This window comes from Indicator indicator, chromosome 31 (genome assembly GCF_027791375.1).
Source record: "Indicator indicator isolate 239-I01 chromosome 31, UM_Iind_1.1, whole genome shotgun sequence".
Classification (NCBI taxonomy): Eukaryota; Metazoa; Chordata; class Aves; order Piciformes; family Indicatoridae; genus Indicator; species Indicator indicator.
Window position 1 is genome coordinate 12,096,268 of NC_072040.1, and position 25,737 is coordinate 12,122,004.

Here is a 25,737-nt window from a genome sequence, read left to right on the forward strand (position 1 = left end):
GTCTACATGCCAAGGAGTTGGCAGTCAGTTCTGATTCACATTTTCATGTTGGGCAAGCATTAGAATTTGTTCTTAAACTTACCCATCTATAAAATAAGGTTCCTGGTTTTCAGCCTTGATAAAATGTTCTAAGGAGTTGCTGTTTGTTAATTCCTGCAGGGTTTGGCTCAGATGCCCTGCATTTCTTACTCTGGCTTGGAAATGGACATATGCTTTTCGTAGCCCTAGGGACAGTAGTGCTGGTTGGAGGTTAGGGATTTTTTGCTGCCCTAAGTCAAGCTCAGCTATGTCTGAGAGAGGTTCAGTAACTTCTTCTTGAAATTCTCAGGTGATGGAGATTCCATAACATTTTTAGGCATTTCATTCATAGAATTGTCAGGGTTGGAAGGGACCTCAAGGATCAGCCAGTTCCAACCCCCCTGCCGTGGACACTAGGTCAGGTTGCTCACAGCCACATCCAGCCTGTCTGCAAAAACCTCCAGGGATGAGGTTTCCATCACCTCCCTGGGCAACCTGTTCTAATGTCTCACCACCCTCTTCCTAGCATCCAATCTGAATCTCCGCACTTCTAGTTTTGCTCCATTCCCCCCCGGCCTTTCACTACCTGATAGCCTAAAAAGTCCCTCCCCAGCTTTCTTGTAGCCCCCTTCAGATACTGGAAGGCCACAAGAAGCTCTCCTTGGAGCTTTCTCCTCTCCAGACTGAACCACCCCAACTCTCTTAGTCTGTCCTCATAGCAGAGCAGCTCCAGCCCTCTGCTCCTCCTTGTGGCCCTTCTCTGGACACCTTCCAGCACTTCCAGATCTTTCCTGTACTACAGAACTGGACACAATGCTCCAGGTGTGGTCTCATCAGAGTGGTATAGAGGGGGAGAATCCCCTCCCTGGCCCTGCTGGCCACACTTCTCTTGATGCAACCCAGGATCCCATGGGATTGTTTAGAGGAGCAAGGAGAGAGCCATTTCTACAGTGAAAATATTTTTTTTCTGAGTGTATGTGAATGAAAAATACTGTACAAGAGATCAATCCTGGGTTCATTAGGTTATAAGATTCTATGGAAGTGCTGAATTAAATGTTTGTTACAACTCCTACAAGATACCAATGCATGGTGTGAAAAGCTTGTTCCATGCTTAGATGAGCTTAGGTGAATGTGACTGTTCATGTGCATAGAGTACAAATCAGACCTGCTAAAATAATTCCTTAATTCAACAACTTCCTTTCTCAGATTCTTCAGTATTCAGTCCAGCAAAGTCATCTTCTGCTGTTAACCTAAGTGGAACTCCAGACCTGTCCCGGAACAAGAACGTTGTGAAGCCTCTGGCTCTCTCTGTGCAGCTTGTGGGAAAGGCATTTGCTGCAGGTACAGCTTTGCTTTCCATGATAGCTGGGAGCCAAGGGAATTGCCAGCTTAAGAGAGTTAAAAAAAAAAGAGCAGGAAAACATTCACTAACATTCTCCACAACTCTCATGTTCTTGCTGTCATAGATTCACAGAACTGTTTGGGTTGGAGAAGACCTTTGAGGTCATCCAGTCCAACCAGCAACCCAACACCACCATGGCCATTAAACCAAGTCCCCAGGTGCCATGGCCGTAGGTTTCTTGAACACCTCCAGGGATGGGGACTCCACCACCTCCCTGGGCAGCCTGTCATTTCCTGGGCAGATGATGTCATTGCCATTTTGCCAGCTGGCAGCCTGAGGATGATGTACGTGAATTAATTTGGGTGCCTGCACCCCAAGAGTTCCCTGTTGCAGTTTTAAGCAAATACCAACATCTCAAAGGCTTTCTGCAGCAGCTGACATCAGCAAGCTGCTGCACCATCTCCTCCTGCTTTTGCTCCTGGAATATGTTCCTGGGAGCTAAATCCTTGTGGAGCTGGAAGATAATGGCAAGGAGCTGTAGTCACGGAATCACGAAATGGTAGGGGTTGGAAGGGTAAAGGCAGAGTCAACCAGGGCAGGTCACACAGAAACTCATCCAGGCAGTTTTTGAAACTCTCCAGAGAAGGAGACTCCACAGCCTCTCTGCTCCATGGTTCCAGCAGCCTCACAGTAAAGAAGTTTCTCTTCATGTTGAGGTGGAACCTCCTGGGTTCCAGCTTGTACCTGTTGTTCCTTGTCCTATCAAGGGGCACCACCAGAAAGAACCTGGCCCCTTCATCCAACACTCACCACTCAGATATTTAGAGACATTGATCATATCCCCTCTCAGCCTTTGCTTCTCCAGACTGAACAGTCCCAGGTCTCCCTGTCTTTCTTCATAGGAGAGATGTTCAATTCTCCCAGTCACCCTTGTAGCTCTCCACTGGATTCTCTCCGGCAGATCCTTGTTTCTCTTAGCTGGGGAGGCCAAAACTGGACACAGTATTGCATGTGTGTGGTTTCACCAGGGCAGAGTTCCCACTGCAGTCCATGTCTGCTCTATGCAGTATGCCTTTTTTTTTTCCCTCTGAAAAAAGCAGGCTCTGAAAACGAGTGAGAGGGAGCTCAGGGGTTTGAGGATAAGTTCTTGTAATTCTCTGTTGCAGTTTGATTTCCTTATCTGTGTATAGTGGATCCTACCAGGGTGTCAGGCTTGCCTGGCCTGGAGGGGCTTAGGCAGAGGTAGCAAAATGCAGCATGTCTGGGCTCAGTGAATGCACAGACACATGGGCTCAGGTGTATGGCACATGGGTGACTGGGGGCAGTACCCAGGTGCACCACAGTGCCTTAGGAGTCTTTACAAACTGAATTCATGATCTGCATTTATTTAAGTTTTCAATGTCTAAAAAAAAATGGGTTCCAAACTTCCCAGGACCCTGGGGGTGTGTAATTGTCTGGTTTATTTTGGTGGAGTTTGTTCGGGATTTTTTTCCCTACCTATCCTCCCCACCCTGACATCTGGAGACCCTGCTTCAAGGTTGGGATTTTGCAGCCTGTGCCCAAATTACTCCAAGCCAAGCGCACCTCCTGCTTTCCCTGGAGTGTGTTCCTTCCAGTCACACTCCTTGCCCTGCTCTTGTGGCTGTCTGCTGTGGTTTGGTTTGTCTCAAGACACACACTCTGTCCTTTATCATACACAGCTCCTCTTTCTCTGCGTGCCCCTGATGTTGCCAACGGAAATGCTAATGGAGGAAGAAACAATCTGCTGAGCTCTGGAGCCTCTCGGCCAGTGCCTCACTCAACATCTCCAAGTCCTGGCTGTGCAGCTGGAGACCAAGGTAAAGAAAGCCTCTCTGTTCTTGATTTGAAGCTGCACTGGCTGTTGAGCCTGAAACTTGTGATTTTGTTCTTCTTCCCATCATACCTGTTTCTACAAGTGAGTCTCTGCAGACCCACTTGGGTTTTGGCATGACCATTACTGATGGTGCTGTGCCTCTGAACACAGGTCCAGCATCGGTCAGGGGCAGTCCCAGGCACCAATACAGGCTGGGCAGGGACTGGCTTGGGAGCAATCCTGAAGAAAAGGCTTAGGGGGTACTGGTGGACGATAAACTCACCAGGAGCCAGTAGTGACCACTTGCAGCCCAGAGAGCCAAGTAGAGCCTGGGGTGCAGCAAGAGAAGTGTGGCCAGCAGGGCCAGGGAGGGGATTCTCCCCCTCTGCTCCACTCTGCTGAGACCACACCTGGAGTACTGCATCCAGTTCTGGAATCCCTACTAAGAGAAGGATCTTGGATGTGCTGGAAGGTGGTGGAATCCTCATCCCTGGAGGTTATTAAGGCCTGGCTGGATGTGGCTGTGAGCAACCTGCTGTAGTGTGAGGTGTCCCTGCCCATGGCAGGGGGGTTGGAACTGGCTGATCCTTGAGGTCCCTTCCAGCCCTGACGATTCTGTGATTCTGTGATTGTCACATCACAGGCTGCCTTTGGGTACATCTGGGGGTGAACCTCTGGTTCTCTGTGATGTGACACCAGCCAGACACCAGTGTGAAATGGAAATGTGGGCTGGAATCTGGTCACTGGAGAGGATGGAGGTTAATGTTTTGCTTTTGTTCTCAGCATCAATGTCCAGTTCTGGACCACCAAAGAAGCGTCACCGGGGATGGTCTCCTGGGTCCCCAGTGCCTCCTCCTGGTGTAGCAGTGCCTGTCCCTACGATTCGGCCCTCAGCAAGAACAGGTAGAACTTGAAGGGTACAGAGATGTCATTTGTGGAAACCTTTGCTCAGCCAGACCAGTAGCTCTGTGCTGCTTCCCACAAGTGCTGCACAGAAAACCTACCTGAGCTTGGTGAAGTAGCCAAGGACACCATGACACACATGGCTGCCTGGTCCTTGTTGCCATGATCACAGATGGGACACAGGGAGAGTGAAATTACTGGGGGAAGGAAGATGCAAATAATACCAACAAAAAAATCCAGAGCTACCTGCATCCCTCCAGTGTAACTCAGTTCTTCTAAAATTGTGCAGGTCTCTGGATATATGAAAACATTTCAAGGATTTTCTTTAGCCTTCACCTTGAAAGCTGTGTCTCAGCCTAGTGTGGCTGCCACAGAAAGCACCCACTGTTGGTACACAGGAAAACCAAGGTTCTACCATTTGGGCCTAACAAAGGACACCACTGTCCATTACATCTGCAGCTAAAAGCATGAAGCTTGTGAGACTTCATGTCTGGTTGTGCTTGGAAATGCTGTGGGGGCTGTGCGACGTGGTGATGTGCACGAGGGTTGCGAGTGCAGGCTCGGCAGTGTCCGTGCAGGTACCTCCTTAGCCATCGCTCTTAATAAAGCTGTTTGTGATTGAAGCCCCTTTCACTGCTGGGGTTCAGCACACTTTGTAAAGGGGAATTGATCATTATTTACTTTATACATTCAAGGAGGTAAAAAAGACATTTGTCAGCATGCACAGTGTACTCTTCACTCTGCTTTGCAGGGCTTGCTGTTAAGGAATTTTGAATTAAGTTTCAGAGAGAGCCATCATAGAAGAAGGTTTGCAGAAGAGTGCAGGCCTGCCTGCTTAATCACCTCAAATGAACTGCAGCTTTTGTAGGTTTCTAGCTTCAGAGTCCTGCTGCAGCTCCCTAATACTGGGCAATCTCCTCTTTGCTGTTGGGTTTGTCTTCACCAGTCTGCTCCCTCTGCTGTGTACCCCATTTTCCACCAGCCTTTCATAGTGTTTTTTTCTGCTGGAGGAAGAATTTTCAAAGCCAAAACATATGCATTAGTTCATGCTGCCTTTGATGCTTTTCTTTGATGCTATTGTTGGAAAAATGTGTTACAAACCCCTAGATGTAGCCTGAGACACTTCTGAAGCAGAGCTCACACTGAAACCTGACGACAAGATTACAGAATTCTTGCATTTTGTTCCTCTTTACTTGTGAAAGCTGCTCCTGCTCTTTTATGAATAATTTTTATCTTGTAGCAAATGTCTAAAGACAGCTTTGAGATGCTGGCCTGGGTTTGTTTTTCTTAGTTATGTATATTCTAGGTCAGAAGTCAGAGCAGTTTCTTCACTTGTATTGAGAGACAGTTCTGAGAGGTGGCCTCCATATTAGAGGTGACCTTTTGGCTTAGTACTTGGCTTTGTTTAAAGATGCATATTCAAACCTGTGTTTTCCTCTCTCGTTCCCACCAACAATACAGTGGCCTGCAAAAGTTTTATTTAAAGGGTGGGGCTAGGGGAGGGTATTGGCTCTTAATTTAAATTGCTTAAAACGTTAGCAGGAAATGCAGAGACCCTCTTGCATTTTATTACAGTTAGTGATCTGCAGAAATATTTTATTTGTTCATAGGGCCAGATCACAGTATGGGCCTTTGAGTAATGGAAGTTTCTCTTTTCTTTATTTTATAGAGCCTCTTTTGTCAGTCCCAGTTCCTCAATCCATGTTAACTGGAATTTTACAGCCTCAACCCATCCCAGCAGGGGAGACTGTAATAGTTCCTGAAAACCTGCTGAATAACTCGGGGGTCAGACCAGTGATTCTGATAGGTAAGTCTTATACTGGGGCAGCAGATGCTGCATTGCAGCAAATCCCTCTAGCAGAAAGGGGCTTTGATTTCTTCTTGTTGGTTCTGGCATTCAGTGCAACACAAAGTCAGTTTCTCATGGAGAGTTTGCCTTGGTTGCTCAACATTTAACATTGGGAATTAGGTGATTTCTGGAGGACCTGCAAACAGGTCACAGCCAGGTCAGGTTGATACCAAACCTCTGGCCAGATGGAAGCTTTGTACAAATAAGAGTTTTGTAAAATCCAAGAATAGAAATATTTCCATGTAACGAAAATAGCTTCCCAGGGTAAACAGCTCACAAAACAAGCAAATACTTCCTGCAGCATTTACAGTCCAGATCTTGAAGCCCAAGGATTCTGCATGGGAACCAGAAAATGGACTGGAGCTAACTGATCAGAAGTAAATCATACTAACATTTTATCTTTTATAGTTCATTCTTCTTGCAAGCAGCTGAGATAACAGCTCGGGCTTTTAAAGGCCTTTTCCTGCACAAAGTGTGTTGTTGACCCTTAGAAAGACATTGCTGTTACTTTAAAAGTGTGACTCATAATGTGAGTCTCCCTCTCAGCCTGAGCTGTTTGGACATGTACTCCACACCAGGAGATGCACTGCCAACATTTTGATGAGTGACTTTCTGACATTCAAACTCTTCTCAGTCCAGCAGAGTACATCTGGCTGCATAAAGTAGCTTCAGGGTTAACAGAACATGCCTAGCAGTGCAATCCGTGGAAATATTTATCACTGCTGAAGGTATGGAGAGGCTCTCCAAGTCCTCACTTGCACAGATAATGCTACTGCTCCCAGAGAATGAACAGGGCCATCTACCCCAGCAGATCCAGCAGGGCCAGGGTTGCACTTTGGGTTTGCTTTGCTTTCTGGTGTTTTCTGGAAACCTGTCTACAGCTCTAGCGTGGTGCTGTAAGGGTGTTCAGAGGAACATTTCCTTGTGGAGGAGGAGGGTGCTACAGTCATCAGTTTAAGTGCAAACTAAGTGCAGCCCTTAGGCTCTTGGAGAGTTGCCAGTGAAGTCCTCAGGCTGCATGTTAGTGGCCCTGAGAAACAGCATCCTATTATTAGCAGAGAACCAGATGTACCCAAATGGATGAGTTTGGCAAAATCTGTGGAAATAGTTTTCCAAGAAAAAATATTCTCAAGGAAAAGAGGAGTGAGACTTTCCTTGTGTGCTTTCCCTTACGGAGCAGCATGGTTAGTTTTTGGAGTTTATTTAACATGTTGATGAAAACATGAGGCAAAAAAGATATGAAATAAATCACAGCAACACCACAGTGGCTAACTCATAGCTAATGTGGCTTCTGCTGCTTTGATAAAGTGCTTTGATCAATGTTCTTTTGCTTCCATTGATTGTTCTGTTTTGTACACTACACTATGGAGAATCTGTATTTAAAGGTCAGGGAAGGACCCAAACAGATAATAATCTTATCTGTGCTTGGAGAGAATAGTTATTATCCTGCTGGTGCCCAGGTCATAGATTCATAGAATGGTGTAGGTTGGAAGGGACCTCAAAGCTCATCCAGTTCCAACCCCCTGCCATGGACAGGGACACCTCCCACCAGCCCAGCTTGCTGAAGGCCTCATCCAGCCTGGCCTTTCAGTTTTTCCACATCTTTGTGATCACTTGTAAAGCACAGCAAGGAATCCCTGCCCTGTCTCACTGATTTTGTGAGCAGTTGTAATGCTGAGAGCAGGCACTGATGCAGGATGTTTTGCAAGGTAACATTAAGAGGTTTGGAAGTGTTTCCATTGTGCAGCATTTCCTGGGGTGCCACATTTGGTGAATTATTTTTTCTCTTCTTGAAGGTTATGGCACTTTACCTTATTTCTATGGAAATGTCAGTGACATTGTTGTGAGTCCCTTGTTGGTGAATTGCTACAAGATTCCACAGCTGGAAAACAAAGATTTGGATCTCTTGGGTTTGAGCAGCAGCCACCTGCTAAGTGTGGAGAATATGATACTTTTAACTATTCAGTATCTTGTCCAACTAGGTAAGACATTTGTCCTAAGCACTTGTGTTTTATCTGTGACTGTCCTTTTTATTTCCCACCCTCTTTATGTCCATTTCAGAGCTGACATTTGTGCCTGGAAGGGGTAAGTGGCTCCATCTAGTGTGTGTGACTCTGCTGCTTTGTTCAGCAGGCCGAGGAAGTGTGTTTGGAGTCTGGTACTGCTGCTGCTCTCCAGATGGGGACTGACCAGGTCACCGTTGTGAAAATGGATTTGCAATGCAGATAACTCGTTTGCTTAGGGTACCAAACCAGAGGTTATCACAGCTCTTTCTAAGGACACCCAGTCTGGGTTATTCAGAGTGGTGACAAATGCTGGCAGATGTGTGATGGTCAGCATTGTTTTGGTGACAGCACCGTTTACATGAAAACCACATTTGTTATTCACTGAGCATCTCACTCTTGGAGATAGTTCTGAAGTGGGCTCTGCAAGTTTGAGAGCAAACCAGCAATTCTTTCTCTTGTTTGCAGGTCCAGACATTTTCTACCTACCTTTAAATGGCAGTGAGTGTTAACAGATTTTAGAAGATAAAGGATAACGCAGGATAACAGCAGTCTCAGTCTCAACTCTGTATTTGAAAGGGTGCTGAGCACAGAGGAGTGTGAGGTGAATTTTGGGAAGAGCACACTGCTTTTCCTGCCCTGAGCTTCCACTAAGGCAGTTGTAACAATGTGAAATGTGTGAAGGTTTCCAAAAAAGCACAGCTGGAAATAACCTAATGACTGGGGGAGCTCTGTGCGGGTTTCACCCATGGCTGCTTCTGCTTTGCTGTTCTTCCTCTGTGCAGCACTGCTACAGACAGGAAGGAGGCCATCTGCTGCCTTGTCATCCTCTTTAAGTGACCTGTTGGCTTTACCATTCCCTGCCTCAGCAGTCCACTGGGTGCCATGTTAGAACTGGCAGAGGGTTTCTTTATGTTTTACAGGCTGAATGTTTTTTCTGTTGCCCTTCTTGTAGAGGCCTGAAATTTGTTAATTGAGATTTCCACCTTCACAGAAAGTTTGTAGAGTCTGCGTGTTAAAGCCAGCTGCTTCATATGGTTCTGAGTGGATACAAGCAGCTTGCAAATTTCCTCCAAACAGGGAGCCAGCTGATACAGCATTTCCAGTTAAAAATCAGCTCCTTACTGAAACTGGGTGAGTCAGCAAGCCACACTCCATGGGCAAATCCAGCCTTAGATGGAGGCAGCAAGTGGAGGCTTGCTGCAAGCTACAGGAGGCTTCATGCAAAGCTTCTGGAGCTGAGCTGTGTCTAGTGAGCATAAAGCTGCTCCCTTATTAGCAGGTGTTCAGCTTAGCTTTTGCTTCTAGCTGTGCAAAGTTGAGCAGTGTTCCCTTTGGCCTTGTGTGGGGATGGGCACCAGCAGTGTAAGGGGAAAGAGCCTAATGAGGAGGAAAGTCCAAATATTGTGCAGAGTGTGGGGATCAAAATATGTTGTTGGTTACTTGAAACTCTTGGAGTTGTGACAGCTGCACTGAACTGCAGCCTTTTTCCCATCTTGCAAAAGTCAAAGCAGATTGAAGATGATTGGAGGGTAGCCACCTTCAAAGGTTTCTGACAAGGAAAAGAGACAAAGGCATAAATCAACTCTTAACTCATGGGAGCCTTCTTTTCTTAGAACTCAAAAGTTGATCTCTTTTCCCAAGTGTATTGCAAAAGAGTGAGATAAAAGCAGGTAAAAAAGCAGGGAGAAGGATGGGATAGATTCTGTCTTTGCTCCTTATTTCAGATCTCACTACTTGTACAAAGTGTTTACAGATGCCTGTGACACGACACAGCCAATGACAGCACACACAACAAGTCCATTTCTGAGGTGGTCACTTTAAACCTGCTGTGAAGACCCTTCACAGTTGAAGAGGTGCTTGTGAGCCATAGCATTGCTTTAAAGAACTGCTGCTGGCTGTGATACTTAAGTACCAAACTATCCAGAAGTTAGTTTGATTTCAGCAGGGTTTTACAGCCTTTCTCCTGTTCTCAGTCAGATTTTACAGGTGTTCTCTTTGGCAGCAGGCAGTGAGCTCTGTTTTCCTCCTAAGGCTGCCCCCGCTTGCAGCACAGGGTACATTCCATCATTGCTAATCATCTGCTGCTCACTGTTGCACTGCCCTTCCTGCAAGCCCAATCTAAGCTCTGTGCTTTGGCTTTTCAGCTGGAGGGGATTTCTAGGTCTTCTGGTAACTGCCTGGTTAGAATTAGAAACAAACTCTCCCTGCCCTCTTGATGTGGAACATTTGAATTGTTTTGACTGTGTGTATGCCATGACTCCAGGCAGGGACAAGCCTCTGCCTTTGGTGGAGGAGATGCTCAGACACTCGAAGCAAGGCACTATTCTAGCCTTAGTGGTCTTAGGTGGTTGGAGTAGTTCTCTGGGAGATGCACCATGCAGTGTGCTTTTACTCCGAAATGGGTGGTATTGATGACCCTGTCTCAAACTGTAGATGCTTTTGGCAGCATAGCTATGTTCATCAGGTCCTTTTCAGATGCTAATGTCTTATAGAATCATAGAATTGTCAGGGTTGGAAGGGACCTCAAGGCTCAGCCAGTTCCAACCCCCTGCCATGGGCAGGGACACCTCACACTACAGCAGGTTGCTCACAGCCACATCCAGCCTGGCTGCAAAAACCTCCAGGGATGAGGCTTCCACCACCTCCCTGGGCAACCTGTGCCAGTCTCTCACCACCCTCATGGGGAAGAATTTCTTCCTAACATCCAATCTGAATCTCCCCACTTCTAGTTTTGCTCCATTCCCCCCAGTCCTATCACTACCTGATAGCCTGAAAAGTCCCTCCCCAGCTTTCTTGTAGTCCCCTTCAGATACTGGAAGGCCACAAGAAGGTCTCCTTGGAGCCTTCTCCTCTCCAGACTGAACAGCCTCAACTCTCTCAGTCTGCCCTCATAGGAGAGCAGCTCCAACCCTCTGCTCATCCTTGTGGCCCTTCTCTGGACACCTTCCAGCATGTCCATATCCCTCTTGGAACAGAGGCTCCAGTACTGGATGCAGTACTCCAGGTGTGGTCTCACCAGAGCTGAGCAGAGGGGGAGAATCCCCTCCCTTGACCTGCTGGCCACACTTCTCCTGCTGCAGCCCAGGCTCTGCTTGGCTCTCTGGGCTGCAAGTGCTCACTGCTGGCTCCTGCTGAGCTTCTCCTCCCCCAGCACCCCCAAGTCCCTCTCCTCAGGGCTGCTCTCCACCCAGTCCCTGCCCAGCCTGCATTTGTGCTTGGGATTGCCTCCACTCAGCTGCAGGACCCTGCACTTGGTCTTGTTGAACCTCATGAGGTTGACTTGTGCCCAGCTCTGCAGCCTGTCCAGGTCCCTCTGGATGGATCCCTTCCCTCCAGCTGTCTGCTGCACCACACAGCTTGGTGTCATCAGCAAACCTGCTGAGGGTGCCTCAATGCCACTGTCCATGGCACTGACAAAGATGTTGAACAAGCCTGGTCCCAGGACTGATCCCTGAGGGACTCCACTTGTCCCTGGCCTCCACTGGGACATGGAGCCATTGACAGCCACTCTTTGGGTGCAGCCATCCAGCCAGTTCTTTATCCATCTTGTGGTCCACCCATCAAACCCATGTGTCACCAGCTTGGAGACCAGGATGTGGTGTGGGACAGTGTCACTTGGTTTGTAGTTTGGTTTTCTCAAGTCAGGATGATCCCTTGCACACTCATTTCTGTAGACAAGCTTCCAAATATCCCCTTTTAATCCTGACAAATCCCTGTCCATGTGTTTATGAAACTGTTCACAGTCAAAATCAGTATCTATCATTTTGTCTTCCATCTCATCTGATATTAGTGCTGTAATTTTCCTGGGCAGTGGTGCAGAAGGGCTGCTTTAAGGCAGGGTGGTACTGGGCTCTGCACTGTTTCAAACTAGTGCCTCAGCAGTGCCTTTCCGATAACCAACTCTGGCTTCAAGTATTTCTCTTGTAAATTACCTGGGTGAAGTTCAATGTGTTCTCATACAGGAGTCCTTACTTTTGTGTTTATTTTCACACTCTTGGGTGATCTCAGAGGACTTTTCCAACCAAAACAATTCCATGATTCTGTGATGCCTCCTGTGTCTAGAGCCTGTCCCTCAGTTAGCAAAAGCTTGTTTTGATTTCTCTTCATTGTACAATATCCTTTTTGTTGTGGTTGATTGATAAGCTGTAGATAGATTTTATTTCTGCAGATGCTTTCTCTCTCTTTCAATAAATGTCTATGTTTTCTGTTTTGTGCTCTTCAGAGCCCTAGAATGTGTAATGCTCTCTGAGGAGAAAAGAAAATACACTTCAAAAAAAGAGAAGCATAAAGAGGGAAGTGCATGCTGCCTTCAGTTAGACTCATCAGAAGGTTTTGGGTTGCATCACTGAAGCCAGCCTGTAGCTGTCCTTCCATCCTGTGGTGATTGGGTGGTGACACTCTCCATAGGTCACCTCTGAAAAAGGCAAAGTGACAGCAAGTGGCAGTTTTACAGACTCTGTACTGTAGGTTATTTGCTTACTCCCTGCCCTGCTTCTCACACAACCTATGTTTCCCTTTCTTCACTGCCCTTTTTGCTTGTTGCCCTTGGCTCTGAAGGAAAACACAAGCCCCAAACTAGCATTTCAAATATCTCTGGTATTTGAGCCCCCTCCTTTTGCCACAGAGAAGCAAGCTGCTGGAGCATGAAGCTGTCTCCTGGGGCACTGACATGAGATCTTGGAAATCTAAACTACAGCCACTTTTCACTCTGCCTTCATCAGGATTTTGGTGTGTTCATGAATATTTGTATCTGTTCCCAAGTATCTTTGACAAGGAGAAAAATCTTATAGAGCAAAATGTTAATTGCAGCTGAGTTGGGGGACTGACAGTTTCTGTTATTAGTTTGGAATTCAAGTTGACAATGCAGCTTACCCAGGCTGGGGAAAGTAGGGCTAAGGTTGCATGGACCTCTTTACATTGGCAGTTTGAAGATTTGCTAAACAAATATGGCTGAAGGCTGTGCAGCCATTCAACAGGGCTTGGACATAGTGAGAGCTGGGCAGAGAGGAACCCAATGAGATTCAACAAGGATGAGTGCAGAGTCCTGCAGCTGGGCAGGAGGAATAAACTGCAGCAGCACAGGTTGGGAGGGGATCTGCTGGAGAGCAGCCCCAAGGAGAAGGACCTGGGAGTGCTGGTGGATAACAAGTTCCCATGGGACAACAATGTGCCCTGGGGGCCAAGAAGGCCAATGGGGTCCTGGGGGGCATTCAGAGGAGTGTGTCCAGCAGAGCCAGGGAGGTTCTCCTCCCCCTCTACTCTGCCCTGCTGAGACCTCACCTGGAATATTGCATCCAGTTCTGGGCTCCCCAGTTCAGGAGGGACAGGGATCTGCTGGAGAGAGTCCAAGGAAGGCCACAAGGATGCTGAAGGGCCTGGAGCACTGCCTGATGAGGAGAGGCTGAGAGCCCTAGGGCTGGTTAGTCTGGAGAATAGAAGACTGAGAGGGGATTCAATCAATGTTTATACATATCTGAGGGCTGGGGGTCAGGAGGGAGGGGACAGGCTCTGCTCACTTGCACCCTGGGATAGGACAAGAGGCAATGGATGGAAACTCCAGCACAGGAGGTTCCACCTCAATGTGAGGAAGAACTTCTTTACCGTGAGGGTCCCAGAGCCCTGGAGCAGGCTGCCCAGAGAGGTTGTGGAGTCTCCTTCTGTGGAGACTTTCTGTGCCTGTTTGGATGTGTTCCTGTGTGACCTGTGTTGGATTCTATGGTCCTGCTCTGGCAGGAGGCTTGGACTCGAAGATCTTCAGAGATCCCTTCCAGCCCCTGACATCCTCTGATCCTGTGATTAAACTAAAGTAAAAGAAGAGCCAAGCATGTTTATGGGCATCTATGCTTAGTTGACTAACATGCCTGATGAGAAAAAGCAGAACAAAGAGCGCTTGACGGGCTTTGTCTTGACTGCATGGCTGTGGTTCAGAGGGGGAGGAGAAGCAGTTGGGTTTTCTGCTGTAAAAACACATGGAGGCTGCCTGCTTAATCCTTCTGGTCCAGCAAACAGGCACATACTGTGATCCCACTGGTTTCTGGAGGTAGAAAAGCTAGCAGTGAGATGGAATCCTCACTGCTGAAAATGAAAGGGAGATAATGGGAGAGAGAGGCTTCTAATATGAAAGGCCAGGAATAAGCCATGGAGTAGATACCTGCTGAGTAGCCACTGGGGTTTGTAGCTCTAAACCTGTGGTGCAAGAGCTTGTTGGAGCGAGATGGACACAGTCATTCCTGACTCAGGGACACTTTGACATGAGATCATGTTCTTCTATTTGTTTGCTTTCCATGCAGGTCCTGACCAGATCCCTCTGAGGGAAGAATTTGAGCAGATCATGCTGAAGGCCCTGCAGGAGTTCGGTCTGCGGGAGCGATCCCTGCAGCTGAGCACCCAGTGCGGCTCTGTGTCCCCAGGGCAGCTGCCCTGGCTGGCCAGGTTGATCGCCAGTGTGTCCCGGGACCTCGTGCACGTGGTTGTCACCCAGAACTCCCTGGCAGAGGGCATCTCGGAGACCTTGAGGTCTCTCAATGAAGGGAGACATCAACAAAAGCTACCAGATTACGTGGTTGCCATCTGTGCCTCCAAGCTCAGAGGCAATGAGTTCTGTGTGGTGGTCCTAGGTGAGTCTCTGCTCTGTGCTTCATTTTCCACTGCAGTTTTGCTGAATTAATTGTGTCTGAGCCCTTGTTCCCCCTCCTTCACCCTTTTTGTTCTTTCCTCGTGGTTACCCTGCAGTGTCACAGTTTACTCCTGTCAAAATCTGGGGTACTGACATCCCTAAGGCTCTAGAAACAGCTGTGTGCTGGTCAGGACTGCTCTGCAGGGGCCTGAGGCTGTTTGTGTGGCTACCCTAGGAAATATCTCCAAGTGACCCAGTGTGGCAGTTCAGGCTGGGTGCCTCCTGTTGCTACCACATAAATTACACCTCTGGTGTCCTGGGTGCCCACCTAGTCAGGTGGACACAGGACACGGCATATTTCTACCCAGAAATCCTGCCCCCTATCAATCCATCTCAAAGTCATTCTCTGCCTCTTTCTTCCCTCTCTGCTCCCTGGAAGATGCTCTCTTGTCGGGTAATGGTGGGGGAGTATCTCTTTAGGCCTCCTAGGCCTGTCTAGGCCTAATGCCAGGAGGAGAAAGGAGGGGGGGGCAGTCTCAGACCTGGCCAGCCTGAGCCTAGCCTAGCAGTAGGGGGGGGAAGAAAGAGCCCTGGGGGTTTTGGGTATACCCTCAGGTGGGAGAAGGGGAGGATTGGGAAGCCTTTGGGTGTTACGTTAAGGGGCTCTGTATGCTTTGGGATATTCTTGGCACCATGCTTTGTAGTTTTCTGTAGCTTCACCAATTGCTTTTCCATTTAACCTTTCCATCACTCTCCAATCTGTTTGTGTGAGGGTCATTCTTTTGTCCCTCTCGGGGCAAGAGAGGATCTGTCTGGCCTCAAACCAGCACACCCAGTAACTAAACAGTCACTTTGTCTGTCTTGGTGTCCCTGACAGCTGTGCTGTGGCAGTACTGGACTGAGCACAGCCCAGTGCAAACCAGAACTTGTCCTGTTCACCATGCTGGTTGCTGATTCCACACTGGCTGCTGGCTGGGATGTTTGTGTGTGCATGAGTGTGTTTGGGTGGAAGGGAATGTTGGCTGTCCTCTTCCCTGGGTAGGTAGATAAATTAATGATGTGATTTTTTTCGTTACTTGTTCCACACTAGGAATAATTCCTTTTCATATTCACCCAGAATCCTCCATTCCATCTAAGGTACAAATACTTATTTTACCTATTGTTTGCCACCCATGTGTGGAAAACTGTGGACAACAGCTTGCAAAGGATGTGTTAAACCAGTGGGACTAATTCTGCCATCACTAGCAGAATAACCTTGAGACTGCTCCCCCAGTCCACTGGGTACAGGTGGTAGGATCCGTGACTGAAGACCAGCGTGGCCCATCCTTGTAGGATGAAAAGGTGGTGTTGATTCTGCACTGTATTAAAGATGGCTTTTGCTCTTTTCTCCCTCTTCTCCAGGTCAATATCAATCTAGGGCACTTGCAGAGAGCATGCTTACCACCAGTGAGTTTTTAAAGGAGATCAGTTATGAGCTCATCACGGGGAAAGTTAGTTTCCTGGCATCACATTTCAGAAACACATCTTTAGGTGAGTGATCCTAAGTAACAGAAGTTGTAGCCAAGACAGTGATTTCTTCAGGGTTCAGCAGTCAAAGCACACATGAATACAGCTCTGCACTCTTTCCTTCTCTCCAGTCTCTGAGTACAGAGGAGTGCTCGTGTCCCCCCCTCAGGTGTGCAGTGTGAGTTGCTCATTCTGAGGCAAAGCATTCTCCACTGTTCATGCTGCCAAATGCTCTGGCAGGGCACCTGTCCATGTGTGAGCCTTGCTGGTCTGTGCTTTTAGGACAGGATTTAGAGGTGGTATTAATATGTGCTTCTGTGTCATCATCAGATGGCACTGCTGGCTTCAAAGGCACAGAGCTGAAGCTGTTCATCTGTGGTTTCCTTTTTTTGGAATTCATTCAACTGGCAAATCAGTAAACAAAACCCAAAAACGTTTTCCCTCCCTCTCTTCCCTATATATCCAGTCCTCTGCCCCTTCTCAGGTTCAGCCTCAGCTGTGTGAGAAGGTGTGGATGAAGTGTTCCACATCAGCCTTCTGAAATGGCTTCCAGGTCATTTGGTGTTGCTAATTCTGTTCTAGGGGATGATTTGGACAAGCTGCTGGAGAAAATGCTGCAGCAGCGAGGGGAAAGTGTCATTATTCCTTTCAATGGAGATGTTAGTGAGTGTGTGTCAGCTCAGGAGGCAACTGCCATGGTTTCTACCCAAGAGCCAGGTAATTTTCTTATGTGTAAGATGGGAAACAAATGAGGAGTTTGTTACACATCAAAATGCATTTGCCTTAGAAGAGCCTGAGGGCACAGCTGCAGTCAGGGTGCCACTCTCCAGATACCAACACTGCCACCTGAATAAAGGAATGCAGCAGACTCTCAGGGAGAAAATCTCTGTAGTAATTGTCAGCAGCCTCTGGATTTTGGGAGCTTTTTCTATGTTTTTGGAAGAAATTTGGCCTAGATAATTTTTGTGACAATCCATCCATTGATCAGACTGGAATTTATAGTAGAAAACTGATATAAACAAAAACTGTTGTGGCATTATAGGATTAATTTGGTAATTTGCAAGTTGAAAACATTCAGGAGCTAGGGAAACATAGATCCTTGAGCACAGAGTTTACCTACTGAAGAAACTGAAGTACAGGAACATGTTTTCCTCATCTCCAACCTAACCCTCTGCTGACATAATTCCAGGCCAATTCCTCTCCTTCCATCACCTGAGACTAGGGAGCAGAGCCCAAGCCCCACCTGACTGCAGCCTCCTCTCAGGGAGCTGTAGAGAGCAATGAGGTCTCCCTCAGCCTTCAGACTGAACAATCCCAGGTCCCTCAGCAGCTCCTCCCTGGCAGTGTTCTCCAGACCCTTCCAGCAGTTTCATTGCCCTTCTCAGAACCTACTCCAGCCCCTCAGTGGAGTGAGAGACCCAAAACTGAACCCAGTATTTGAGGTGTGGCCTCACCAGTGCTGACTGCTGGCCACACCATGGCTGATCCAGGCCAGGCTGCTGATGGTTTGCTTGGCCACCTGGGCACACCCTGGCTCATGTTTAGCTGCTGTCAACCAGCACCCCCAGGTCCTTTTCTGCTGGGCAGTTTCCAGCTACTCTGCCCCAAGGCCTGGAGCATTCCTGGGGTTATGACCCAGGTGCAGGACCCAGCACAATGACCTCAGCCCATCAATCCAGCCTGGCCAGGTCCCTCTGCAGAGCCTTCCTAGCCTCCAACAGGTCAGCACTGCCACCTAGTTTAGTGCCATCTGCAGACTGACTGAGGGTGCCTTGATCCCCTCATCCACTTCATTGATAAAGACGTTAAACAGAACAGGTCCTAATACTGTGCCCTGTGGAACACCACTTCTGGCTGGCCACCAGCTGCTACTTTTGATCTGTGAACAGCTCTCCAGAGTGCTGGGATTTATTCTGGTGACTGATTCTTTTTATTATTTTTTTTCTGGTAGTAGAGGGTAGGCTGCTGGGAGGGTCACCTTTCCTGGGAGGGTGGGAAAAGCAAACCTGTTTCTTGTTGTGTTTTGTTTTCTTTTTCAAACAAACACGCTCTAGATTTGGATGTTGATACCTTCCAAATTTACCAGCCACAGCTTACAGTTGCCAGAAAACTCTTGTCCCAGGTTTGTGCTATTGCAGACAGTGGCAATCAGAGCCTGGATCTGGGCCACTTCAGCAAAGTAGACTTCATTGTGATAGTTCCCCGATCAGAGGTCCTGGTGCAGCAAACCCTCCAACGGATTCGACAATCAGGTACAAGGAGGGGGAGGGTAAAGAGACTTAAACCCAAGTTTATGAGGCTATTGAATCCTGTCTGGTGTAAATGAGGAAGTAAGTTGCTCCAACAAGTATTTTGCATGTTCAGTGTTAGCTCCATTAGTTGGTGAGCCCTAAATATCTTCCTCTCACAAACTGGGCCCAAGCTGCGCCTTGGAAGCATCAAAAGAAATTGCCATCTCCATCCAGGGCTGAGGAATGCAGGACCTGGGAAAGCATCCATCTGTCAGGAGGGAGTGGGTGAGGAAATGCAGCTCCTCACATCTTTTATCCCCTAGCCCTGTTGGTGCCATTTGTCCTAGGTCCACAGTTGAGCTCCCACACGGATTCGCACAGAGGCAGGAGCAGGAAGCTCTCTTGCCCAGGTAACCCACACACATTGGCACACAGGAGCTGCCAGGCTGACTCAGGTGGGGACTTCTCTTGTCTGGGAATCTCTATCTGACCATGGCTGGCACCAAATGCTTCAAGAACAAGAAAGTTTTAGTGGACAGGTTATGGACTGTGTCTCTCTTGAGGATGACCTCTGCTACCCACTCTGTCAGTGGCTGATGTGTATCCAGGAAAGCACAAGAGCTTCTCTGTGGAGAAAGTTGCTGTCTGATAGAGCTAAGGATTATCCATGGAGATGTCTGGTCCTCTTTAGAACTTGATCTCTGGGAGTAATAAAATTCTTAGGCTAGTGGTGAGCTTAGTTTCTTTTTTTTTAATCAGTTGAAGACTTTTTTCTTCTGCCTTCAGCTTTTTCTAATGATCCTCCCATGTATCTGCATTTGGCAGACATGAATATGAGCTGCATCTATGAGTGGTTTGGCTTTTTTCCCTCTTGTTTTCTACTCTCAATTACACAGTCACATACTTGTTGACTGTGCAGATAAACCCTCATAGTGCTCAATATTGTGGTCCTTCTCTGTTGGTTTTCTTTCTCTACTGTGTACTGCTTTGCTAGTAAAAGGTAGAGAATAAAATACACTTGAAGTACAGGATTCTTTTCCCTTCTGACAGAACTTTATGGGAATTTTTGTTCCATTCCTTGATTCTTCAGATATTTTATTTACATAGTTTTCTGCTACACTAAAGCAGAGGTTTTCTGATACCTCTTAACAGGGTTTCACATTTATTTTATTTTGTTTTTAGATGAATGTTTTTTGCTTCTTAAAAATCATTAAGACCCAGGCAATTGGCACAGTTTGAGCCACACTTCACAGAGCCTTGTTGCAGCTTCTTTAGTTCAGTTGGTGTTCAAAGCCATCTGCATTACACCGTGCCCATTCTGTGAGTGTGATGGCAATCCATCATGGCAAAGACTGCTGGAGAGTGCTTGTGTTGACAGGAACACTGAAGCAGGGCATGAAAAAAAAGTACATTATATTAGTGGAGCCAGTTTTGTGTAAATTTATGATTTCTTTGCAAAGGAAAGGTCAGGATAACTTTTTCTGACTTGAGCAGGATTAATGTATTACCTAAATGCAGATGAGCTTGGCCTAGGATCGTGAAGCACAGTCAGCTGAACTGACCTGGAAATGTCTGTGGAGGCCTGAAGGATTTTTGTTTGTTTTAGGAGTGTGAGAAGTCTTTGAAATGTCTTCGGGTGCTTTTTGGAGGAAACACAGAAGCCAAGAAGCACATTTTGGTCCCCATTGTGAGAGAAAATGTCTGTGGATAGTCACTAGATAGTGTCAGATGTGGATAGGCAGACACTGGAGTGTATCAGTGATTTGGCTAAGTCACAGAATCCCAGAACATATCTCATTAGAAAAGACCTCCAAGCTCAGCCAGTCCAACCCTCAACCCAGCACTGCAGGGTCAACACCAAACCATGTCCCCAAGAACCAGGTCCACAGCTGCTGGAACACCCCCAGGGATGGTGACTCCAGCACTGCCCTGGGCAGCCTCTTCCAATGTCTGTCCAGTGCAGAAATATTTCCTGAGATCCAGCCTGACCCTCCCCTGGGGCAGCTTGGAACCATTTCCTCTGCTCCTGTCTCTTGCCACCAAGGAGCAAAGGCTGTCCCCTCCTCACTCCAACCTCCCTTCAGGGAGCTGTAGAGAAGAGCACTGAGGTCTCCCTCAGCCTCCTCTCCTCCAGCCTGAACACCCCCAGCTCCCTCAGCCCCTCCTCTAGCCCAGGGGCTCCAGGCCCTTCTCCAGCCTCATTGCCCTTCTCTGGACAGGCTCCAGCCCCTCAATGTCCTTCCTGCAGTGAGGGGCCCAGAGCTGAACACAGCACTCGAGGTGTGGCCTCCCCAGTGCTGAGCACAGGGGGATGGTCACCTCCTGTCCCTGCTGCCCACCCTGCTTCTGACCCAAGCCAGGATGCCTTTGGCTTTCTTGGCCACCTGGGCACTGCTGGCTCATGGTCAGTGACTGCCAACCAACACCCCCAGGTCTTTCTCCCAGTTGCAGCTTCCCACCCCCACATCCCCAGGTCTATAGCTCCCCATGGGGTTGTTGTGACCCAGGTGCAGGACCTGGCCCTTGGCCTTGTTTGAATTTCACCCATTGAGCCTTGCACCATGGGTCTCACCTGTCCAGATCCCACTGCAAAGCTTCCCTGCCCTCTAGCAGATGGACACAGCCACCCAGCTGGGTGCCATCTGCAAACTTACTGAGGCTGCCTCAATCCCCTTATCCCGATCATTAATGAAGACATTAAAGAGGACAGGCCCTGGTACTGAGCCCTGGGGGACACCACTGGTGACTGGGTGCCAGCCAGATTCAGCTCCATTCTTGGGGCCCAGCCATCAGCCAGCTTCTAATCCAACACAGAGGGCACTGAGCCAAGCCTCGTGCCAGGAGTTTGTGTGTCCCGATAGCAGCGGACAAGCAGCGACCTACCGCGGCTGCTGCACGTTTGGATGCTCTCAAAGGAGAAGGTTTTGGCTGTATCCCTCTTTGTGGCAGGTGTGCTGGTGGACCTGGGGCTGGAGGAGGCGGGGTCGGCGTACCAGCGTGCCGAGAGGTACGTGGTGAGGCTGGACGGCGAGGTCCAGGCCAAGCTGGAGCTGTTCCTGCGGCGCGTGAAGCAGAACCCATACACACTCTTCGTGCTGGTGCACGACAACGCCCACCTGGATCTGACGAGGTAGCTGCTTTCACCCCACACACAGTCCCCTCTCTGCCAGTGCCTTCACCTTCTTACACAGCCAAGGCTCTCTCTAGGCCTCATGTGTTTGGACCAGAAGTCATCTGGTTGGTTTGCTTGCCCAGGATGTTTGTTAGCTAGTTCTGATCCATTGAAGACAGGTGAGACTAGTTTCAGATTGCTGGGTGCCTAACAAGAGTCTTTGTAGTAAGTGCTGTGCTGCTGAAATCCAGGAAAAAAAGACTAATCTTTGCATCTTCCTTTGTTCCTCTTCTCTTTTTCCCATTCCACCCCTTCCTTTCCTTTCAACCCCAAATCTCCCCCTGTTCTCAAGCCACTCCTTTGTCAATTCAGAGATTCATGGAAGGGGTCACGTTGGAAGGGACCTTAAAGACCATCCAGTTCCAACCCCATGCCATGGGCAGGGACACCTCCCACTAGCCCAAGTTGCTCAAGGCCTCATCCAACCTGTTTTGATCATGTTTTTATCTTTAGTAATATAAGAATTGCCTACAAGCATTTAACTCAGCATTATCTAAAAAATGCTCCAGCTACTGTAAGAAAAGGATTTTAAACCCATCTGTGCTGGATTTGGCCAGCATTAGATTTGAACACAGCCCCACACACACACATGTGCAGAAACATTTCCTCACACTGAATCATAACTTTGCTATGGAAAAAGAAATAAATAACCAGAGGTAATTATTCTGCTCTTGCTCCGTGAATAAACTGAGGGGAAAAATCTTAATGTGATTTATCAGAGTTATAATAAACAAAACATTTCCCTTGAAGAACAGCTGAATACAGATAAAAGCAACATTCCTCCTTCCTGATCCTCACCATTAGGTTTTTGTTGCTGTCTTTGCTGTCCTTTGTTTTTTAGTTTTGTCCTCTTTATTTATTTAATAAAACTCCTGAATATCCTGGAGGCAAAGATAACTCCAGGAACAGAAAACCAGGACATCAGCAGACTATCAGATCCCCCAGTCTTTTAGAAATTGGCTTTTGCAGACTGGAAAATGCACTGGATGTTGTCAAAGCATTGCTGTCCCCTACCCTCACATCTCACGCAGCAGACTCTTGGTGCCTGGGATTTAATCAGTTCAAGCTTATCTTTTGTTTTCTCCATCCCATGCTCTTTGAAACTGGCACACTAATTCACCTTCTTGCTGTCAGCAGATTGTGGTCCTTGCTTTATGTTTTCCCCTCTGTTGCCTGACCCTGCCCAAAGAGAACACTCAAACCTTTCACCCTTCTGGAGAGATTTTTGAACTGTGACTCCCAGTGCCGTGGTCATGTGGAGGTTTTTCTGCAAGAAGAGAGTAATCCATTGAGTCTCAGGATGTCAGTAAGGCAATTCTTTGCGTTCTTATTTCTGCAGTGCCATTTCAAGTTCCCTGTCTCATGGTGAGCCTAGCCATGGTCTGGCTGATAGAGTTATTAATTGCAGGGAGGTCCTTGAAGCATTCAACCTCATTGTTCTTCAGGTCAGCTCTTTCCCTTATGCCTTGCAAACGCAGCAGTCCAGGATCAGCTCTAGCAATGAGGTACACTGGATACAATTTGACACTGTGGTAAGTGTTTCCTTGTTAATTTCAGCTGTGGGCTTTGATGTAGACTTCCTGCCTAAAGCAGTTTTGCAGATGTGTATTAAGGACAATCGTTAGAAGACAGCTCTCTATCTACTGGAGTTTTTCTCTTAGGCTCTAGGTACATAGCCATGGGATGCTGGTGGTAGAGGCAGCATTGCCATGTAGGCCCAGGAGCTGCATTTTGCCCTTGGTCCAGACATGCAGCACAGGGAATTCCTGTGCTCTGGTCAGGCCAAGCTGTGTGGCCATGCCCAAGAGCTCAGAAGCTGGCTGGCCATTGGTAAGCAGTCTGCCTTCAGGCTGTAAGTTCCATGTCACATAGTCTGTCTGATCTGCTCATTACTTCTCTGCTACTAATCCATCTGGGTGCTAGGTTAAGAAGTTATGATACAGGAGGTGCCAGCATTGTGCAGAGAAGAGGTGGGAAAGGTCTGCTTGGAGCCATTAACTTTTGTTCACCATTTCAGCCAGCAGATTCTGAGGATGTTTTGGCTAAATCTGATTTTATAACCCACACCTTTTCCTGTTCTTTGTTTGGCACATTTATATCAAGTTTGACTTTACTGTGCTGAGTGGCCTATTGGTTCTGTAAAGTGTCTTAAAGTGGTAGCTTTAAAAAGTATTTAAAGTCAAACAGAGTAGTATAAATAGAAGGCTGGATGAGTATTCAAAGCTTGGTTGCTTGTTAACACACCCCAGTGTGGTCACCTTTTGTAAAATGGTCTAGAGAAGTTTTAGTTTCCAAAGAGTAAAAACATTAGCAACTTGCAGTCTTCTGATGGAATGGGGGGAAAAAAAAATGCAAACCACAACCCCCCAACCACACCCAAAAAAAGAGGGATGCTGCCTGTGATTCATTCCACTGGTAGTGACATTGCTGTAAGTGCATGGAGACTGGGCTGGGCTGCCAGGAAAGGCCTCCTGACATTGAGGCAGCAAATACTCTGCCCCTCTCAATTGCTGTCTGCAAATTGACATTCCAGCAAAGAAATGGTTAGTTTGTAATTCCTAGCAACCCTCTGCAGTCACAGGTAGCAGACACACTGGTGTCTCAGTTGCAGGAGCAGGACAGGCTCTCTTTAACGCTTCTCAAAAAACCTTCACCCAAGGATTGGATAGAATTGGAAAGTTTAAAAGGAAGTGCTAGTCGTAACTAATAGTACAGTACAAAGCATATAGAATACAAGGAAATCCATAGGCCACAAAGAACCTCCTTAGGCCAAAACTTTCCCTAACCTCCACCAAACCAGGCCAAAAATCCAAGCCTGAATGCCCCACCACCTCTTCCATACTAAGCCTCTCTGCACCCCCCCATTACCAAACCTGTGTGATGCAGCTACAGTTCAGCTCTCCAGCTTCAGGCCCCTGCCAAGGCCACTCAAGGGCTCACTCCCCTACATCACAAAGGTGAGGGAGCAGCATCGGGAAGGAGAGGGAGAGAGGGAGAGGGAAGCAACTATCTGTGCAGCCAGGTTTATATTGGAGATGCAGGCATTGAGGGAATGAAATAACAAAAGATTATAATGTCCTGTCCACCCCTGGTCCTCCTGGAGGTCCTCAACTTCATGGCTCTTAAAGGCACCCATGTCACCCATGTCAAACCATGAGAACTGGAAAATTGCAAGGACCTCTGCCTACCTTTCCTAGCTGCAGAGAGGTAATAGTGAAGTGATGAACAATTAGCATTCTGTTGTATTCTTTGTGAGGATGTCACTGAACAGGGAAGAAAGGATGCTTTGGGAAATACTTTCCATTTCTTTTTTAAATTAGATAAGGAAATTAAAGTGGTTTGTAGTTTTCCTCATGTTTCTTTACTGTCTCTGTGCATCACAGGACGACGCAGCAGGTGAGGACAAGCTGTACTTTGGTTTGAATGAATACAGCAAATCCCTGCAGTGGGGAGTCACAAGTCCCCTTCTGAGATGTGATGAAACTTTTGAAAAAATGGTCAACACACTTCTGGAAAGGTAAAAAGTAGCATGGAGCTTGGGATTCTGCTTCACTGGGATCATAATGACACTGATAGATTTATGAGCCCCACCGCAGAAGGGCATGATGGCCTTTGATATTGATCTTGGAATCTGTGAAGTGTATGCAATTCTTTGTTTCTGTACCAAATGTAGTGCTGATGAAGGAGGGGATGCCCTTCTTTGGTTTCCAGAAGAGCTTAGGCCCATGCAGCAGCAGCCCAGACTCTGCTTTGATATTCTCTGTGCCTAGAAGGTATCAGAGGTTTTATTCCTCACCACTTCTGGTGTCTGTCTTGTTGAGACTGCCAACACCCTTGTTAATGGTGACCCAGGTGAGTGATGGGCTTTCAAAACCATCTTTTTTTTTTTTTTTTTCATTAGAGGGCTATGGTTTTGCTTCCTGCAGCTCAGAGTGGCTGCTTAGTAGCCTGCAGCTGCCTGAAGAAGCTGCTTTGGTAGCAGCTTTCCATGATTAAAGGCACCCAGTGCAGGAGTGAAGGCAATTCTGTCACAGCACTGTGGAGTTCACCTGTGTTGCACTTCAGCAAGACAGAGCCCTCAGAGCACTTCAAGCTATAGTTTTCACTCTATTTTGATGTTTGTTTGATGTGTCTGTATTTGTAAAGTAAAATACAGCAGCAGTGATTCTTGTTAATTTAACACATGTCAGGTAAAATACAGCAGCAGTGATTCTTGTTGTTAATTTAACACATGTCAGGTAAAATACAGCAGCAGTGATT

The 25,737-nt window shown here is 47.5% G+C and overlaps 1 protein-coding gene across 1 annotated transcript in view; it reads left to right on the forward strand.

The window, feature by feature from the left end:
- The window catches only part of GREB1L (GREB1 like retinoic acid receptor coactivator), a 75,609-nt gene that overhangs the window by 21,239 nt on the left and 28,633 nt on the right, over nucleotides 1-25,737 (forward strand). Inside the window, exons 6-17 of the mRNA XM_054394709.1 lie at nucleotides 1,225-1,359; nucleotides 3,061-3,198; nucleotides 3,978-4,097; nucleotides 5,767-5,904; nucleotides 7,743-7,928; nucleotides 14,243-14,569; nucleotides 15,970-16,098; nucleotides 16,657-16,791; nucleotides 18,129-18,326; nucleotides 21,255-21,435; nucleotides 22,817-23,009; nucleotides 24,861-24,994. Of these exons, the coding sequence (XP_054250684.1) occupies nucleotides 1,225-1,359; nucleotides 3,061-3,198; nucleotides 3,978-4,097; nucleotides 5,767-5,904; nucleotides 7,743-7,928; nucleotides 14,243-14,569; nucleotides 15,970-16,098; nucleotides 16,657-16,791; nucleotides 18,129-18,326; nucleotides 21,255-21,435; nucleotides 22,817-23,009; nucleotides 24,861-24,994 (2,014 nt within the window). The remainder of the gene's footprint in view (nucleotides 1-1,224; nucleotides 1,360-3,060; nucleotides 3,199-3,977; nucleotides 4,098-5,766; nucleotides 5,905-7,742; nucleotides 7,929-14,242; nucleotides 14,570-15,969; nucleotides 16,099-16,656; nucleotides 16,792-18,128; nucleotides 18,327-21,254; nucleotides 21,436-22,816; nucleotides 23,010-24,860; nucleotides 24,995-25,737) is intronic.